Source organism: Loxodonta africana, chromosome 9, assembly GCF_030014295.1.
Source record: "Loxodonta africana isolate mLoxAfr1 chromosome 9, mLoxAfr1.hap2, whole genome shotgun sequence".
Lineage (NCBI taxonomy): Eukaryota > Metazoa > Chordata > Mammalia > Proboscidea > Elephantidae > Loxodonta > Loxodonta africana.
The window spans coordinates 51,138,436-51,157,436 of NC_087350.1; the positions used below are offsets into that span (position 1 = coordinate 51,138,436).

The 19,001-nt window shown below is 51.2% G+C and overlaps 1 protein-coding gene across 7 annotated transcripts in view; it reads right to left on the reverse strand.

Moving 5' to 3' along the window:
* The window catches only part of NEK6 (NIMA related kinase 6), an 87,652-nt gene that overhangs the window by 30,275 nt on the left and 38,376 nt on the right, over nucleotides 1-19,001 (reverse strand). For 5 of the 7 annotated variants that reach the window (XM_010587636.3, XM_010587635.3, XM_023544932.2 and 2 more), the window contains 2 exons: nucleotides 12,027-12,145; nucleotides 1,297-1,437 (listed from right to left, as the gene is read on the reverse strand). In XM_010587636.3, the coding sequence (XP_010585938.1) occupies nucleotides 1,297-1,437; nucleotides 12,027-12,116 (231 nt within the window). In that variant the 5' untranslated portion in view covers nucleotides 12,117-12,145. Of the gene's footprint in view, nucleotides 1-1,296; nucleotides 1,438-12,026; nucleotides 12,146-12,541; nucleotides 12,560-19,001 lie in introns of those variants that run through there. The other 2 variants (XM_064291449.1, XM_023544935.2) reach the window with 2 other exon arrangements.

The window sequence follows — 19,001 nt, forward strand, 5'->3', positions numbered from 1 at the left end:
GAGCAGTTAAAACATGGTGTCTGGCACCACTACAGGAAACCATGAGGACCGGGGTTCAAGTTCTGCTCCCCCACCTCCTCACTAAGAGGCTCTCATACTGAGCACTCACTGTGCACCAGGCACTGCCCCAGCTCCCGTGAGGTGGGAGTTACCACCTCCAACTTACAGAGGAGGAGACTGAGGCCCAGAGAAGTCAAGTCACTTAGTGAGGTGACATAGCAGGTAAGGTGCAGGCCAGGAAACATGCCTAGAGCCTCAGTTTTCATCTCTGTAATGGGGACAATAGCCTGACCTCACAGGGTAGTTGTGGGGATTGAGTAAGAAAAAGATGTGGGTAAAGCACCCAGCATGGGGCCCTTCCCCCTCCAGCCTCACAGCGCTCATGGAATGTGAGCTCCTTCCAGCACCTTCTGATGTACAGCTCAAACAAAAGGTCGACATTATAACAGCCCCATCACAAAACACACTATGGCATGAAAAAACCAAGATAAAAAGAACCCAGGTGATAGCCTCCTTGGAAGACGCACAGCAGAAAGTAGGCCTTTCCTGGACCGAGGACCCAATCATTCCCCAGCCAGCCAGGGCCATCAGAAGTTGCATGTGACATTCGTAACAAAGAAATGAGCAAGCTGGCCTCTTTGCCCCCGTCTGCCCCACCCGTGACTTCGTCTGAACTGCCTTCTCTCTCCTGGGCACCCTTGGCCCGGGCTGTTAATCTCCTTCTTTAAGGACAAATGAGCAAATTGAGGGACTCAGAAAGCTTTGCTGGAGGATTTAAAGCCAATTTCCTCCAGCAAAATAGGCCCAGTGGCTCTCCCTTAAATGCTTCCTGGCCTGACTTGGCTGCTTACACCCCATCTGTTCAACACTTCTTCCTCCACCTGGGAAGGACAAGGAGGTCGGGAAAGATACTCAGAGCCCGGAAGTGCGGTACGAACACAGGCATCCAGGTGAGTCAGACGTGGGTTTGAATCTTGCCACCCTCTTAACTCACTCTGTGGCTTTGGTGAGTTATTGGACTCTGCAGTGTGTCCTCGGCTGAAAAATGGCATAATGATTCCCGCCCATGGGGCGGCTGTCGTGAAGTACTTAATGCACCCTGGTATACTGCAGGTGCTCAACACATACTCATTTTTCCTTTTCTTTATGTTTGATACTCTCCTTGGCTCAGTGGGCTGGGTACTTCCCTCATGCACAGAGGTAGAAAAGAGAAGGGGCTAGCCCAGGGCCACACCATTCAGATAATGGGAGCCACTCCCGGGACATGGTTTTGACCCTACGGGTTTGTCAGCTCACCTGCACCTTCTTCAGAGCCACTGTCTTCCTGTCCAACAGGCAGGTGGCCTTGTACACCTCACTGAACTGCCCACGGCCTATCTTCTTTTCAATCTGGAAGTCTGCCAGTGAGCAGCGAAAAGATAGGGTGGTCGGGTGCCTCTGGAAGGGAGCGACAGAGGAAGTTGAGCAACAAGGTGAAGATGGGACTTTTGTTACCAGCACTGCTATTGAGGGTATCCCAATGCCCGCCAGGTCCTTTACCCACCCAGCCCCATTTAATCCCCACAACTACCCGACGCTGCAAATGAGAACCAAGGCTATTCACCTCCTCTGTCGCGCTTTCGCCATCTTTAATTACAGGATTTACTTGTAGGTTAGCTTGTTCTCTGTCTGTCTCTCACGCCCAGAAGGCTGGCTCCGTGCAGCCAGGGCCTCATCTGCCTTGTTCACTCTTTGCCCAGGTGCACAATGGACGTCTGAATGAGAGGTGTGATGTGACTTGCCAAGGTCAAGGATGTGGAGGAACCATGAGGGCTGGACAGCACAGTCTCATCAGTCCCACAGTCCAGCCCTTCAGCCCCCACACTCTAATGCCCCAACTCTAGCCCTTCAGGCCATCACAAAAAATGGCAAGTTCCCCTTAGGGTGGCCATCCCTCATCTCAGAGATGAGAAAAACAAGGCAACGCTTGAACTCCTTGGCTTAGCCAACACTGTAGCCTTACATCTGAGCCCGTTCTCTGGATAAACTGACCCTTTTACCATGACATGAAGAAACCAAAGACTTCAGGATGACTCTGCAGGGCCAGCATTGAAACCCATGATTAAACTGTAGGACCTGCCCAGGGATGGAGCTGCCAGGTGAGGTGGCAAGTGGCCATGAACCCTCCTGCCCCATAACACATGCACAAACATGCTTTCAAGAAAGGGAGAGGAGGGGGTGCCAATGCCAGCCTTTGGAAAAGGGAGGAGGGGAGGGCAGAGGGTGACCTGGCCAGACAGTTCCTGTTAACTCTCCATTTGACAGATGAAGAAACTGAGGCAGAGGGGCCAGCCCTGCCCACAGCTCACAGCTCCATGCAGCCTTCCCTGATGGCTTTGGGCACCACCTCTTCCCACCCAAGTTCCTAGGAGTTCCAGAACTCACTTCTGCTATAGCCCTACTCTCCATTCTGGGGAAGGGGGTCATTAACAATAGGGACCACCTCCCCAGCTAGATGGTAGCACAAGGATAGGAACTGGGTTTTCACAATTGTTGAATAAAAAAAAAAAAAAATTTTTTTTTTTTTCTTACATAGTAGCTACATAGAAATGTTTGTTAAGTTCAGTTGGGGATAGGTCAAGAAACACTGAGAGCCCCATTAAAGCAGGAGCCAGCAGCTGAATTTTCTGAGACGAAAATGCCTCTCACAGAAGCATTCGCCAGGCTGGAAGATTCAGGGATTGGGTTGCATTGTGGAATTCTCCCTTAGCCCAAATACAAGCATTTAGACCAATATAACCCGGAAGCAGCCTTTGGAACCATGTGTGATTGGCAGTGGAGTGTGGGGCTCAGACCAGGGGTTCCAGTCCTGGCCCACCCATGCACTGCTGGTAACCTTGGGGAATTGCACACACCACTCTGTGCCTCAGTTTCTTCATCTATAAAGTGGAGATAATAGAAGCACACACATCTCATAGGGTTGTTATGAGGGTCATGTGAGAGAGTAATGAAAATAACTTCTCAGCACACGGCAGGTGCTGCTGTTACTGACAGGAGTGGGCAGGGCAGGCAGGAGGTGCCACGGAGACCCCAAATGCCCGATTTCTCGGTCCCTGCACCCAGCCCTTCATTGCTGGGCAGCTCTGTGCCAACAAAACTGTAGTGTGTGCTCGCCTGCCAGGAGTCGTGAGAGTCCGAGTCTTGCAGCCCTGTAGTCATGCTTCCTCCTTCCCTTGGCAAGATAAAAAACTTGGGCCAACTGTGACTTTGAAGTCCTGAGGCATAATTCCCTCCATATGGGTGATCTGAAGGCACCTCCTGGTAAAGGAAGAAGATGATGATCTACCCACCATGTGCCCAGTGTGTGTTGGGAAATTCCTTCTGTAGCAATTAACCTGCCTATACACTGAGTCCCCTGAGAAGAGTGGGCATTTACAGAGTGCTCACTGTGTGCCAGGCACTGTGCATACCCTTTCCAAACACCATCTCGTGGAGTCCTCAGAAGGAAACCCAGGCCCAGAGATGGGGGCAGTGACTTGCTCCAGATCCTGCAGTGAGAATTGGCAGAGCTGGGATCTGAACCCGGGACTGGGGAATACGAAGCCTAAGCCCTTCACTCTCTACCTGGTAGCCTCCCAGTTCAGATTCTGCTTTTCCTCCAAGGCCCCAGAACTAGCAAGGCCTGCTACTTCCTGCTCCAGATGTGTTTCTTTCAGCTACCTGAGCCAGGGGCCTGTGTCCACCTGGCCTGAGACCACAGGGCCCCTGTCTTAGTGCCCTCTACGTCCCCTCACTGCACTGCTCAGGCAGTGTTGGTTGAATGGTACGAAAGAAGGCACTCAGAACAGCCTGATGTGCAGTGGGACTCTGAGGTCCAGCCGCAGCGGCCTCTAAATGTAGCCAGAATCTCACGCCCTCACAAAAAGCCAAGGCTCCTTTCTTGGCACATGGAAGAATCAGAGATACTCATGAAAATAACAACACGGTGCTATGTAGTAGGCACCTATTATGTGTCAGTCACTAGACTAGCTACTTAGATTTTATGACTTAAATCTCCTAACAGCCTTGTAAAGCAAGGGCTACTAATCCCATTTTAAATAAACAAACTGAGGCACAGGTCACCTGGCTAGTTGAGGGGGGAGCTGGGACTTGAACTCTGTCCCATCTAGAGTCCCAGCTCCTAACCACACAGCTGTGTTACAAGGTGACGCGGGGTGGGGCCCTGGCCCTCTCAGTGCCTCAGTTTTCCCCCTTGTGCAGTGAAGGGCTTGAAGGATGTGACCTTCAAGGGTCTTTGGAGTGGGTTGGCCAGAGTCCCTACCACTCACCTCCCACCCCAGGGATGTGCCCGGGAGGCCTCCGCCCAGCTCCATGATGGGGGATGGGGCCAAAGCTGCTCATTGATGTGGGTGACATCACAGCCAATATCCTGCGACTCCAGCTGCACATCTGCATATGCAATGACCCAGATTTGCATTTCCTGTCATAACCTATTCGACCTAATTAAAGGAAGGAGCCTCTGTGGTAGGGGCAGGTTATGGGGTAGCAGCAATGCATGCACGAGGTCAGGTCTGCGTCTGGGCATCAGGCAGGCTCCAGAGGCAACCACTGCCCTCGCAGGGGTTGGGGTGAGGCCCTGTCCCCAGGGGGGTCATGCTGGTCAGGAGAGGGTACCGCGGGACACAGGGACTCCTGGTCACAGCCACCTGAGCCAGCAGAGTCCTGGCCCCGATTCAACTCAGGGCTCTGAGCAGAAAAGGGAAAAGTGATTGCCCTCAAAGGCCAGGTCTCCCTCTCCTCCTGGGTCAGCCCTTGGCACGGCACGTTCTGCCTTGCAGCCAAGTGAGCCTGGGCCCATTGTCTGTAACATAGGGACGTTAGTAACACGGGCACCCAGGATTTCTCTGAGGATCCCATGATACAATGTTGGTGAAAAGGGTCCGTGAAGCTTTAAATTGCAGGGCGAACATGGGCTGGCATCACTGCAGGGATCTCAGGGTTCAATAAGATACACATCCCAAAGCTCCCACGGCAGGGCGGGCCCCAGAACAGCTCTTGCAACGGTGAACCCAATAATAATAATTAACTAATGATCTACCACACTGATCACCCGTCAGAAAACTATTCAACTAATTTTAATGCTTACTGTCCCCTGCTATTCCGAGACCCGTGTGCTGGCTCCTGGGGAAAATAAACACAAGCCCTGGGGCACAGTCAGCAAACGGTAACCACTGCTCTGGCTCCACGAGTTAAGACACTGGGGCCTAGAGGCTTGGGTTTAAATCCTGGCCCCACCACTTCCTGGCTATGGGCCTTGGGCAAGCCTTTCTGAGCCTCGGGTTCCTCATCTGTACAATGGAGACAATGATAGTAACCCCTTCAGAGCGTTGCTGGGGGTGGGTGGCTAAATAAGTTAATGAATGAAAGGTCTCAGAACACAATATCTTAGTTATTATTGGAATCAGCATGGTGTGTCTGTAGAATGGGTATAACAACGGCAACTACTTCCTAGAGGTCTGGGGATGAGTCGAGACAGGTGTGCACAGTGCCCAGCCTGGCGCAGTGCCTGGCCCACCCAGGGAAAAAGCTCAGGGAATTCTCAGCTGCTGCTAATACCACCCTCATCGTTCTCACCCCTATCAAAGGTCTGCTGACCAGAAGGGGTTGGTAGTAACCTCAGGGAACGCAGTATAGCCATGGGGTGGACTTGCACTTGTGCACAGGAGTTGCATCCTATGGCTCCATCATCATTTATCTTATTACTATCTTTATGATATCATCTTTCTTATTACTATTTACCTATTATTATGGCAGTGCTGGCTTTATTATTATGGCTATCATCATTATGTCATCTATCTTATTCCTATCAACGTCACCTGCACAGGCTATCCAGGACTGCACGTCAGGGGAGAGTGCTAGACAGTGGGTCCACCTCAGGTTCCCTTCCTAGGGGCTGTGCTATGGGAATGACTGTCCACCACGAGGCCATATCTGACTCCTCGTCCCCCTTCCCCAGGGTGTTTGAGCCCCTTAGTTCTCCATCTCCCCCTCCAAGGTAGAGGTGATCAGGCCAGGAGGCTGGAAGGAGAAGACAGGGACGCTGGCCCTGTAGCACCCCTTCTACCCTCTGCAGTGGGCCTGAGGGCTGAAGGTCTGGGCTTCCCCAGGGATGACACACAGGGTTTCAGAGAGAGGAGGAGCCTCTGGACAGCAGGAGGAGTCTGGCAAAACAAGAGGCTGTGGAGACAGCCAAGGCCTTTAAGCTACCTCTGTCCCCAGTCCCACACTCCCCCCAAAAATGCCACTAGCCTTCTCAGACCAAGGCGGGGCATACCCAGGAGGTCTTGGACCACACCACGACACTCCCTCCCTTGCAAAAGGCTCAGAGAAATCCAGTCTCCCTTCTCGAGTCAGATCAAATTAGGCCACAAACACCCCCCATACTGCAGTAATTTGAGTGTAAAACATTTGAACTACAAGAAGCCTCAGCCATCGACAAATCCTTAAAAAAAAAAAAAAAAAAAGAAGCATAAAATTATATGTTCAAAGAAGAAAAATGCATTCGCCCAATTAATTTTCTGAAATCTCATTAAAAAATTTAGCCTGACTAAGTCAGACTTCTGACCTGAATTTTAATCATCTTTACACTGGATGGGGCTTTTTCTCTCTGATATTTGCAATGCATCATTAATTTTAAGGCAACCGTTTCTATGATTTTAAAAAGCACACTTCATCGGGATGACATTTCCTGTAAACGACTTTCACCTTTCAAGACATCTGACACCGTGTGTAGGGAACTTAGAATGGATTAAGCGTACGTGTATACAGCGATATGTTTTAAATCTGTGTGCGCGAGAGAAGGGCATACTTTACAAACAGTCCACATTGTCAGACTCTTATGAGACCAGCCCTGCTCGGCTCCTCCTGATTCGGCTAATTTTAAACCAAGACTCAAACTGCACTCTCACAGACCTAAACACAAGAAGCCAGACTATGCAGCCACACACACACAAAAAAAACCAACACCAAGCCTGTAGCTGTGGAGTCGATTCTGACTCATGGTGATCCTAACGTGTTACAGAGACGCTGAGTTCCGTAAGATTTTCTTAACAGTAATTTTATAGATGTGGATCACCAGGTCCTTCTTCTGCAGTGCTACTGGGTGGGTTCGAACCACCAACCTTTTGGTTAGTAGTTGAGTGCAAACTGCTTGTACCACCCAGGGACCTATGCAGCCACAATGACTTACACAAATCCTGACTCAAGTGCAAAATGGGCAAGTTCCTCATCTCAGTCTTCTCACCTGCAAGCAGAGGGAATAAGAGCTCCTTCTGGGAGCTGGCAGGAGGACCAAATGAGATAAATGCCAGGCATCATATGCTTATCACAGCCATCAGCCATCACCACCATGGTCTCAACTCCTAAGTATACACTCGGCTGGATGGGCCATCCGCTCATGGGAACTGGCGGCAAGACTCCCAGAGCATGGAAGATGCCTGACAACAAAACCTAAAATAATCTAGATTGTAGTGGCTCCCCCAGGAAAACCTCAGAGAAAATCGAGCTTAAACACACGGATGAGAGAATCTGGTACAAGCTCTAATGGCCAACAAGCAAAGGCTCGAAGGGTGAAAACCATGAAGAGATCTAGACACCAAGCCGGAAGGTGGATGCATCCTTGATGTCTCCCTCTCCCTCACTCCTTCAATTACCAAGTGCAGTTGATTCTTCCCTGGGGAAGTTTCTGGACCTTTCCTCCCTGTGTTCAGCCTGACAGCTGGAGATTCATTTCAGACTGAGGCGGCATCTTACTTGGGGTGATTGCAGCCACCTTCTCACTTCCTCCTGTTCACCTTTCTCCCTGGCTAAAGGTGATCTTAGGTGTTCCTGGGTGGTGCAAACAGTTAAGCGCTCGACTACTAACCGAAAGATTGGCAGTTCAAACCCACTCGGAGGTACCTCAGAAGAAAGACCTGGTAGAGATCTGCTTCTGAAGGATCCCAGCCTTGAAAACCCCATGGCGTGCAGTTCTACTCTGCACCACACGAGGTCGCCGTGAGTCGGAATTGACTAGATGGCAACTGGTATTGGTAACAGTGATCTTTTTAAAACCCAAACCCAAGTGTGTCCCTTGTCAACTTAAAACCCGTGGTGGGCTCCCCATTAGCTACAGATTCAATGCCAAATGATCTAGCAGGATTCAAGGCTTGTCATAACACCAGCCACTCTTCTACCTTACCTAACCCAGCTGGCTGTGCACCTTCGGGAACACCCTCCTCACCCTGTCCTGCCCAAACTCCTGATCACCTGTCAGCCCACATGGCATCTTTCTAGAGCTTCCCTGCCCGCGTCCCCACGCCCCGGGCGGAACTGGCCGCTCCATTCCCTGTGGTTCCGAAATCCTCTGTCTGTCCCTCTGACGTGGCTTCCATCTCTCTGTGCCATCTTTGTCTATCTACACGGAGGGCTCCCTGGCAGACCACCAGCCTCCCAGAGGGCAAGCCCCAGGTACCAGGTCAGATAATTGCTAAATTTACAACACTTGGCAAGAATTTCTTGAATTTTCATGATGTTAGTCTTTGGCTGGAGTTCCTGGGTGGTGCAAAGGATCCACTAGGCTGGTTACTGGAAGGCTGGTAGTTCGAGTCCACCCAGAGGTGCCTCCGAAGAAAGCCCTGGCAATCTACTTCTACAAAATCAGCCACCGAAAACACTATGGAGCACGTATCTACTCTGACCCACATGGGGTCACTGAGAGTCGAAACTGGCTTGACAGCACCGGGTTTCTTTTAATTTTTGCTCATTAACACTTATCCAACTTCATCATCTCTCTGGGAAGATTTTCGTAAAGATTTTAGCCTGTACCATGCAGGCCTCATACAGCAACAGCTGCCCCCACCCCCTGCAAAGTTATGCGCATTCCTCTCTCAAAATAGTGCCCGAATATAACCGAACTTGGCAGGTCGCAAGCAGGTTTGCAAAGACTTTCCAGATGGAAGACACATTAGCTGGGGCTTTCGCAGGCAAGGACACCTTTTTCCTTCTTGGAAATACACGTGGTTCTTAGCAAGTCAGACAAGCCTGTGTTTCATTCCTGATGAAAATGGTCTCCAGCAAATTGGTAAAATTATAAAATATGGGGCCCTTTAAGCTCCTTTTCTCAATTTCACTCACTCATTCATTAAAAACTTCAATAAGAACAAGCATTTTCAGCTTTTCCAAGTATATCTGAATTTCGCATATGATTCTGCCGAGTTCAACAAATATATTTTCATGTGCTGACAACTCTCAAGGCTGGAAAGCTTCCTGAAATGAACAAACCACTAGCCTTGGGCATAGATGGTTAACAAAACCCACAATTCGAGTGTTTGCTAAATCATCTTCCTACACTGGGGGTATTATCCAGCTCTGGGGTCTTTTGCTGTGAAAATGAAAATGAGAAACAGAATTAAAAAATATAAGATCAATGGCACGTCATTTCCTCAATACCCACGACATTAGACACCATGTTGGATGTTTAAACTGTATCATTTCACTTAGTCCTCATGTTCACCTCATGATAGAGGTACCTGTATTATTCCCACTTTACAGATGAGGAAACTGAGGCTCAGAGAGGTCATCTGGCTAGTGAGGGGTGTAGTCGGGAACTGAACCCAGCCTGGGCCATATCAAAGCACTCTTGCTGTCCATGAAGCCTGGCCCTGCTTCTTAGGGTGGTTCTAGGAAACATCAGTGCCTCCTGTCATAAAGAAAGTACCTCTGCTGTCAATTCGAGGCATTTCTATGTCCTGAAACAGGCCCATGATGTCTCCCCAGATGGCGTTTAAATACTGGTGCTTCATGAAAGCAGGAGTGAGAAAGTGCCTAACCGTCCTCCATTCCCTGCCCCAACCTGGAGCGGTCCCAGAGCAAACGCTGCTCTGGACCCCTATTATACAAACCCAGCCAGATGCTGGCGGGGCTGGGGGCATCTTTGCCCAACAGCCGCTGCTGGGAGCAGCCCAACGCCGAGTAATTGTATCTAATTACACTTAACTATGTCATTACCCCTTCCAACATGTGCGACGAGACGCTGTGGACGTTGCTGCCGGCGCACCCCACTGCTTCCTAGCCTTGTTTGTGAAATAATTACGGGGCTCTCTCCTCTGCCAAATGAGGCTGTAATTAACCCTAATTGCTCGAAATGCAACTGGCTAATTCTGAGAGATTAATCAAGGGGGATTCAATTGTTAGTGAATGACTTAATATGACAAATTGCTACATTACCCAAGGAGGCCCCACTGCCCCCAGCCATCAGCTTGATGTCCTAGTGGACTCTGGACCAATAGTGTCCACGGGCTTCCCAGCTTTCTGGGATCTACCTTCCCAAATTCCACCTATCAAAAGGGCCCTGCCTCCTGACCAGGAATGGAAATGGAGTATTATGAATAGTATAGGTGCCCATGAGGCCTCCGTGTGGTTGCCTGAGCATGAACACGTAGACACACAGTGTTCACTAGCTCATATGGTGCCTCTGTGTAGAATCAGCAAAGGTGCCCTTTCCCCTGGGCTGACGCAGCCCTGTCCCAGGGAGCACAGTTTGGTGAAAGTATGGAAGGAAGATTTCAGAACCACCTGCTTCCTTGGACAGGCACCTTTGTGCAGTGCATAACCTATACAACTGTATGTGGCAGTCCTGCCCGAACAAGTCAAATACCACTCAACCTGAAGTCCTTGAACTGGAACTAAGGAGTTAAGAGCCTTGGCAAGCCTTCCATAGCCCAGGAAGGTGGTTCTCTGAGACTTCCCTCTGACCTGGAATTCACAGCCCTGAGACAAAAAACTCACTCTGGACAATTACTTTTCATACACTTCAGGCTGATAGGCCCAAAGGACCCTACAGCATCTGGCTCCGGTTGAGCTCCCCAGCCCAGCTCTCTGGCTCCTCCAGCCTTTGCCTGCCGCTTCCTCCAGTAAGCCCTCCTGGTTCACCTAGTTTGGACCCAGTGCCTAGTTGTGGCTCAACAGACCCCTGAGCTTCTCCTTCTACCCTGTCTCTTATCTTTATCTCGTGCAAGGCTACGTGCTCCCTGAGAGCAGGCCTGCGGCTGCCTCACACACAACCGTGTCCCAGGAAGGTGCTCTACACGTGTCTGTGGTTCGTTAGGTTTGCAAGCATTTAGGGACTCATTCCTCTGTGCGTGGCCTGGGCCTGGTGTGTCCAGTGCAAGCACCACCCCAGAGGAGTTCTCTATCTGGGAAGTGAGGCCAATCAGAAACAAATGCCCCCGTGTGATGTGATCATGGCCATGAGCTAGGGGCACACAGATGTGGTGGCAGCACATAGGTGGCCTCTCAACTGGCAGGAAGTAGAAGTGGGATGGGAAAACTCCTCAAAGCAGCGGCATTTGAGCTGAGACTTGGAGGAGGAGTGAGGCAGGGGTATTCCAGGTCCAAGGAACAGCATGTGCAAAAGCATGGGAGGGCATTTGAAGTGGCTCAGAAACCCAGAAGGCACTTTCAGAAAAGCTGCAGAAGATTGCCTGGCTCTCCGAGGTACCTACGGAGAGGGTGAGGCAGGCATGGCGAAACCACTGTTCCTCGAGGCTCTCCTGGTTCTAGATAGAGGCTGAAGGGGAACAGATGCAGTTAAGACCAAAGAGGGGGCTAACTTTGTCTCAATGTAAAGAACTTTCTGCCAGTGAATATGCCCCCAACCCCACTCTCTGCCTTCCCCCAAATCCCTTACTCTCTCCTCTGGGTGCTCAGAGCCAGCTCAGTGTCCCTCTAACCTGCACCAGTCCCTCTGAAATAAAGCTATGCTGTTCACATGGAAATGCCCTGCCTTGAGTCTGCCACAGAGGAGGCTTCTGTGAGCGGTGTTGAATTAAATAAAGAATTCATTCGATGAGGTAATGAGCTCCCCATCACTGGAAGCAACCAAGAAAAAGCTTTGCAGGCTGCCAAGGGGCTTCCTCCAGTGAATGGGAACTTATAGAAAGCAACCTTGGGGATCTATATTCCTCAGAGATTCTTCAATACACTGCAGACAAAGGAAAAGGGCTTACCTGTGGGTCGGAAGGGTGTGCAGGCCCTGGACTGTGGCAGAGGTTGTTTGGGCTCCCTCCATGCGGAATGGGGCTGGGCTGTCCTGCCATCCTGCATGCCAGCTTCACGAGGGCACAGGCTGCAACAGAGAATGAGAGCATTCTTATACACATGCCGTTCCATCTTCTCCGAGCATTTTCACTTGCCCCATTTTATAGATGTGCGAGCTGAGGTACAGAACAGCCAAGTGACTTGCTCATGGTCACCCAGTTCAAAAGTGACAGGGCTAGGACTTGAACACAAGCCTGATGCCAAAGGCTGTGGTCTTTCACACTATCTCCTTGCCAGAGGAAGCCCCAGCTACAACCCAAGCCTCCCCAGCTGGGAGCTGGTTAACAGTGGGGACAAACGGGCCGACAGCGCTTGGAGCACTACTGCCAGTCACAGCCCAGCATCTGCTGTGAGCTTAGCCACCCTGACCATGACCGTGACCCTCACTGATAATACTGATACACTGCTGCAGTGTGTTACGTACTGCTCTGCATACTTTACACGATTGACTCAGTTCATCCTCACCCAGGAGGCAGTAGTGTTTTCATTCTCTGGATTTCATAGACGAGGACACCTAGGCACAAAGAGGTTAGGTAACCTGCCTGAGACTGCAGGAGGAACTGGATCCCAACCCCAGCAAGCTGGCTCCACAGTCTTTGTTGTTAACCACTTCACCACAGCTGTGGTATTTACTGAGCCAGGCATATGCTTTACCCATAGCACGAGGCAGATGTTATTATGGGACTCCAAAGATATTCATGTCCTAATCCCTGGAACCTGTGAGTACGTTAGGTTATATGGCGCAGGGAAATGAGAACCGTAGATGGAATTAAGGCTGCCAATCAGCTGACCTTATAATACTGAGACTGTCCTGGATTTATCAGGGTAGGTCCAATAAGGGTCCTTAAAAGTGCAAGGGGGAGACAGGAGAGGAAGTCAGTGTGATGGGATGTGAGAAGGACTTGACTCGCCATTGCTAGCTTTGAAGAAAGAGGATGGGGCCACAAGCCAAGGAATGCAGGTAGCTTCTAGAAGCTGGAAAAGTCAAGGAAATAGATTCTCCCCTAGAGCCTCCAAAATGGAATACAGCCCTACTGACACCTTAATTTTAGCCTAGCGGTGTTTGTGGTGGACTTCTAACCAATAGAACTGTAAAATAATAAGTTGTTGTTTTAAGCCCCAGAATTTGTGGTAATTTGTTACAGCAGCCATAGAAAATGAATATACCCCATTTCACAGAGTAAGTGTGGCTGGGAGGTCCAGGCAGGAGGACAGGGCACCGGAGGACACGGTTTGAGCTGGGCTCTGGAATCACTGCAGGCTCTGCCCTCTGGCCTGGCAGCAGTCTTTCACCAGCTGGCGGTGAAGATGGGGGCTGGGACAGTTTTGAGCCTTAGACTCTGGGGAGAGATGAGACGGGTGTGGGCTGAAGGGCCCTGCAGAGGGCCTGGGAGGAGCTGAGCCGGGAGCCTCTTCCACAGGGTAGTCCTATGGGGGATCCATGCCGACCCCGCAGCTGGTCCTCGGACCTGAGCTCTCGATGGGAAATCTGAGCAGAGGTGGGGAAGGAAGAGGACACAGTCTGGCCCCAAAGTGAGGGCTCAGCCCTAAGGGACAGACTTTCTCTCATTATGCTGTCCTGACTAGGTAGCTGTGATTATCACCAGTGGATAGAGGAGAAAACAGGCTCTGAGGAGGGAAAATATCTACTGGCCTGGCGGTCTCCCCACTGACGAGGCAGGTGCTGGATGTCCCCCACATGTGCCCGCTCTTTCCACAGCCCCATCCTCACATCTCTTGATGTCCAACACCCCCCGCAACCCTTTGTTGTTTACTGTTAGCTGCCCAAGAGTTGCCTACAACTCACGGTGACACCATGTACAACGGACCAAAACACTGCCCAGTCCTGCACCATCCCTGTGATAGGCTGTGGACAGTATCATTGTGAGCCAAAAGGGTTTCCACTGGTTGATTGTTTGTCTTAGTCTGGAAGCTCCGCTAAAACCTGTTCAACATCATAGCAACATACAAGCCTCCACTAACAGACTGTTGGCTCTGCACTCTGCATGAGGTTCGACGGCCAGGAATTGAACCTGATCTCCTGCGTGGAAAGGATGTCTACCAAGGACGCCCACTGAGCTTGACCCTCGGTCTCCCCAGCTTAGCATGAAGGCACCAAGTCTCCTAGAACCTGAATGCTGGTGTCCAGAGCTCGTTCTTCTCTGTGTCCATGGGGCAGACCCAGCTCCCCTCTCACCAGCTGTTTTGAGGGTAAAACCACTCTCCAGAACACACGTCAAATGGCAGAAAGTGAGGGCATCGGGGAGCAGATACCATAGACGCAGGATGCACTCAACGCAGGGCAGCAGGAGACGGCGCTGGATGAGAGGTCCACCAGGCAGCCGCCTCAGGAGAGGCTGCTTGAGCCGTCTGAAATTGCCAAAACTCAACCAGTTCAGATCCACAAACATGGCAGTTTTATATGGCGCATCCTGATGTTTGTAGACAAACAGATCTCTTGCTTTCTCTGTGAATATATTTCTCTTAAGGAAACCAGTCAGAGACATGGGCATTATCTCAAGTCAGTGCCCCGTGGAGGGGCATTATGGGCTGTGGTTCGCAGGCCTCTCTTCCCCATACCCCACCTCTGCCTCACTGCAGACCTCGTCTCCAGGAAGGGATTACCCAATAAACAATGCACACACGGGCTTACTTGTGCTTATTCACTAATCTGTACTGCACAATTTTTTTGATGTGGTAAAACCCATGTGAAATTGTGCCCTACAGATTAGTAAGTAAGCCTGTACATACCTTGCTTACTGGTTGATCCACCCCTGCTCACTTCCCACCACTGGGACCCCTGGCACCAGGGCCTCTCCCCACCAAGCCTACTCGTCCACATGGGTGACTGAGGCCACCTTTCTGTCATACAGATGGGACCACAGCTCCCTCTGCATCCCCACCATTTGTGGCTGTGCTTGTGCACTGGAACACACCCCTGAGGCTGACACAGCCAGGGACCTGGGGTTAGAAAACCCCAGGATAAACAAAGAAACATGGAGCAGCTTCCCGAGGCATGCTGTTACTCAGGAGGGAATGTGTACACGACAGGCCGGATGAGAGAGGGAGCAGAATGTAAGATGTGCATGAATTTTAAGATAAAACTGGAGACTCCTGCAGGCTTTGTGACAGCTTCCGGCTGCATCCCAGACCCCTTGGGGTGACACGTTCACTGTCCTCTGCCCTTAGGTAGACCTCCAGGGAAAGGCTGGAGAACTGTCTTCAGCAGAAAGTTTCCACCTTTATCTCAGAAGGCACCAGACTCGGCCCACATGGCTCCGAGTGGCAGTCATACACTACTTACTCCATCTGCCCACTGGCTCACAGGCATCCCACATACTAGAAACTGAGGCAGCGTCCATCTCTGAATCCCTCCTTCCTCACCCCACCTTACTTAGCCTCCAAGTCCCAGGGGCTATGGGACCAGTGGGCCTGGGTTTGAATCTGGACCCTGTCACTCACCCGCTGGGACCTTGGGCAAGTCTCACTGGGCAGAGACCTAGCAGGTGTTTACAAACGTGGTCCCTCACCTTCCCCATGTGGCATTAGCCAGGTCGCCCAACATCTGCACCCAGAGGCAGCAGTCTGAGTGCTCTCAGTAACTCACTCTGCGGTCTCGGGTGGGGTCTCCAGGAGCATCGTGAGGGGAGCCCAGGCTCCATCAGAAATAATAGCAATTATAATGATAATAGCAGCTAACAATCATCGTTCCCTTATTATGCTAGGCCCTGCTCTAAACACATTACCTGTGTTAGCCCATCCCATTTTAACAACATCTCCATGAGACAGGGCCTACTGTTGTCCCCCATTTTATAGATGAGGAAACTGAGGCACAGGGAAGTTAAGAGATTTACCCAGGTACACAGATTCTAGGCAGTGGAGCCAGGACTTGGACCTATGACATCTTTGCCCATAACCACCGTACTCCACTCCTCAAAAGTTCTTACGCAGCAATACACATGCTGGCCACCAGCATCTTCCTATCTAGGCGGTTCTCCCATAGAACAAGCCCTTTCTCCACTCAAGACCAGGGCCTGTGCTGAATGTGGAGGAGCGATCCCAGGGCTGGCAGGCCATGAGGGGTCATTTCCCCGTACAGGGTTCCCATGGGCAGAAGCCCCCCAGAGACTTTGCCCTCTGAGACATGACCAGGTTGATGGTCTGGTAAGTTACTGTTACTAAGAGCTGATCAGTCCAGAACCAAGTGGAACCTGCTGTACCAAGCTTCCCAGTAAAAACAGAGGCCTTTGTCCAGGAGACAGGCAGCCCAGGATGGCTCCACAAGTCACTGCCTACCAAGTGCCAGAGAGGACCATGTATAAAGGGAATGGAGGACGGGAGGAAAGACAGCGGGCAGGCAGGGGGTCCTCTGCACACTTCTGATGGGCCAGGTCTTTTCTGTTCATCCTCAGGCTGCCGGTAGTCTCATTTTACAGATGGGGAAACTGAGGTTCAGGAACAGGAGACTCAATGTCACATAGCTAGTAAGCTGCAGAAGGGGGATCAGAACCCAGGTCTCACTGACCCCCGCTCTTTCCAAGACAGCTACTGCCTCCTGGTGTGCTCCACAGTGTCAGGTGTTAGGGAATCTGTATTCCTGTTTCTCCATGACCCAACCGAAACTCATCCCTCCAACTGCGAAAATTCCTGCCACAATCTGCTTTTTAGGGCCTTCCGATGCAGGAAGACCAAGGCAAAGGGATTTGGAGGGAAGCAACCTGGACAGCAGGCTAAAGACTCTCAGCACATGCTGGCAGACACCTCTGGGTAACTGGGGTTGCTGCCTGACCCTGGGATCCCTTGGCTCCTGCTAGGTTGAAGAACAATGAAGCAGTGGCTGCCAGTCCCAAGTCAGGGGCCAAATATTTGTGGAATGCAAGACCCGGAGCCACAGGCCCACATCGAACGCCACCTCAAAGAGGGCCTTTCTTCTGGAGGGAACATAGGCCTTGCATTCCCAAGGCACTGTGGAGACACAGCGCTGTTTCCCAACCTGGATTTCCAATTTTGGTGTGAACAGCAACTACGCGCCACCACATGTACATGTCTGCCAGGTGACCAGGAACTGTATCAGGAGGAGCTCGGGAGCCAGACTGCCTGGGTTCAACTCCTGGCCTGGTTTCATTTAATCATGTTGCAACTCAGTTTCCTAATCTGGAAAATGGGGCGTTTAATGAGATCTATTTCTTAGGGTGGAAACCCTGGTGTCGTAGTCGTTAAGAGCTACGGCTGCGAACCAAAAGGTCAGCAGTTCGAATCTACCAGGCGCTCCTTCGAAACTCTGTGGAGCAGTTCTACTGTGTCCTATAGGGTTGCTATGAGTCAGAATTGACTTGACAGCAATGGGTTTATGGGTTATTTCTTACGGTATTAGGGAGGAATGATCACCTCCATGTGACCAATGCTGGAACTGAGGTTCAGAGATAGGAAGGGACTTGCCAGGGTCACACAGCTGGTATGCAATAGAGCAGGAGCTGTCAGTTCTCAGAGCGCCTGCTCCACCTACCACCTCACCTGGCCTCTTGGGATCGCTCTGAGCAAACACCTTTCTCATCACTTCCTGCACTGTGGCTTCTTATGCAAAGCCCTCTGATTTGCTCCTCCCTGCCCTGCCCCTCGCCAAGGCTCTTACTAATGTGGGATGTGAGCTTAGGGAGACACAGGGGCTCGGATTTAATGCAGATGCTCCCAGGAAGGAATCAGCTGCTGAACTGGGCTGGGATCTGTGGTTCCAAGTGGGCTTTCTGACCGAGGCTGTTGCCTGAGCCTTCCCTCCCAATCTCTTGAAACTTCATCTAGTGGGAAGTCGTGCCGCTCCTTTTCCCTTGCCAACTGTCATGCCTCAGGGGGCCAACAGCTCAAGGAGACCCTCCCAGTGAAAGAAGACTCCCAGACACTGGGAAGGCTCAGGAAGGCTCTGGCCAACGTGTTGTAAGGAGGTGTATTCGCATACTGTGCGGGGGCAGTACCTATTTACATCTCGTCTTACACCAAAATCCTGCTTTGGTAACAAGGACTGTGTCCTGCCTGGTGTATTTTCTGCACATGTGTGCATGTGTTTGTGTGTGTGTACATGCACATGTATGGTCAGGATTCACCTGATGTCCACAAAGCTTGGAGCCCAGGCATACTCTCAGTCCATCCACTGAGGCAGAGGCATCATTGCCCCTCATTTTGGGGGCGGGGGTTGGTGAAGGCCTGTGTGGCTCCTGGGCCAACAGGTTCTGCCAAGGCCTTGGGAGAACCACAGAGACAGCCTTGGGCAGCTCAGCTTCAAGAGGATATAGTACTCCAGGCCAGTTTCTCTGGGAAAGTTCCTTCTTAGTTGCTCCAGCTTAATGAATGGCTTCACAAGTTGTTCTCCCAAAGAAGGAAATCATCTTGTGGCTTCACAATGTCATACACACACAGGTTCTTTCCTCCTCCGGTGACTGAATAACCCAACACCAGTGCCAGGCACCAGGGGGCTATTTCTGCTCACCCAGCCGGCTCCTAAAGAACAACTGAGCTGGCAGCAGAAGCCCTGGTGGAGCCCACTGCCCGGAGTCTTCAACCAGCCTGGAATGGTACCACAGGCCAGTACTGCCCAACACCCCCCAGGTGGAGACCTGAGGCCCAGCAGGAGGGCACAACCACTCCCAGTGCCCAGCCGGACCAGGTTCAACATCAGCCAACATCTACATCAAACACCTCCCAAGAGCTGGGTAATTTGATACCTCCCAAGACACCCAAGTGGTGCCATCACCCCCACTTTGCAGATGAGGAAACCGAGGCTCTGAGGAGAAACTTGTCAAAATAAGTTTCCACAGTGGTGAGAGCTTCCATATGACCGTGCTTTGCAGACTAGTAAGACCATGAGTAACTAGAGAAAGAAAACTGACTTA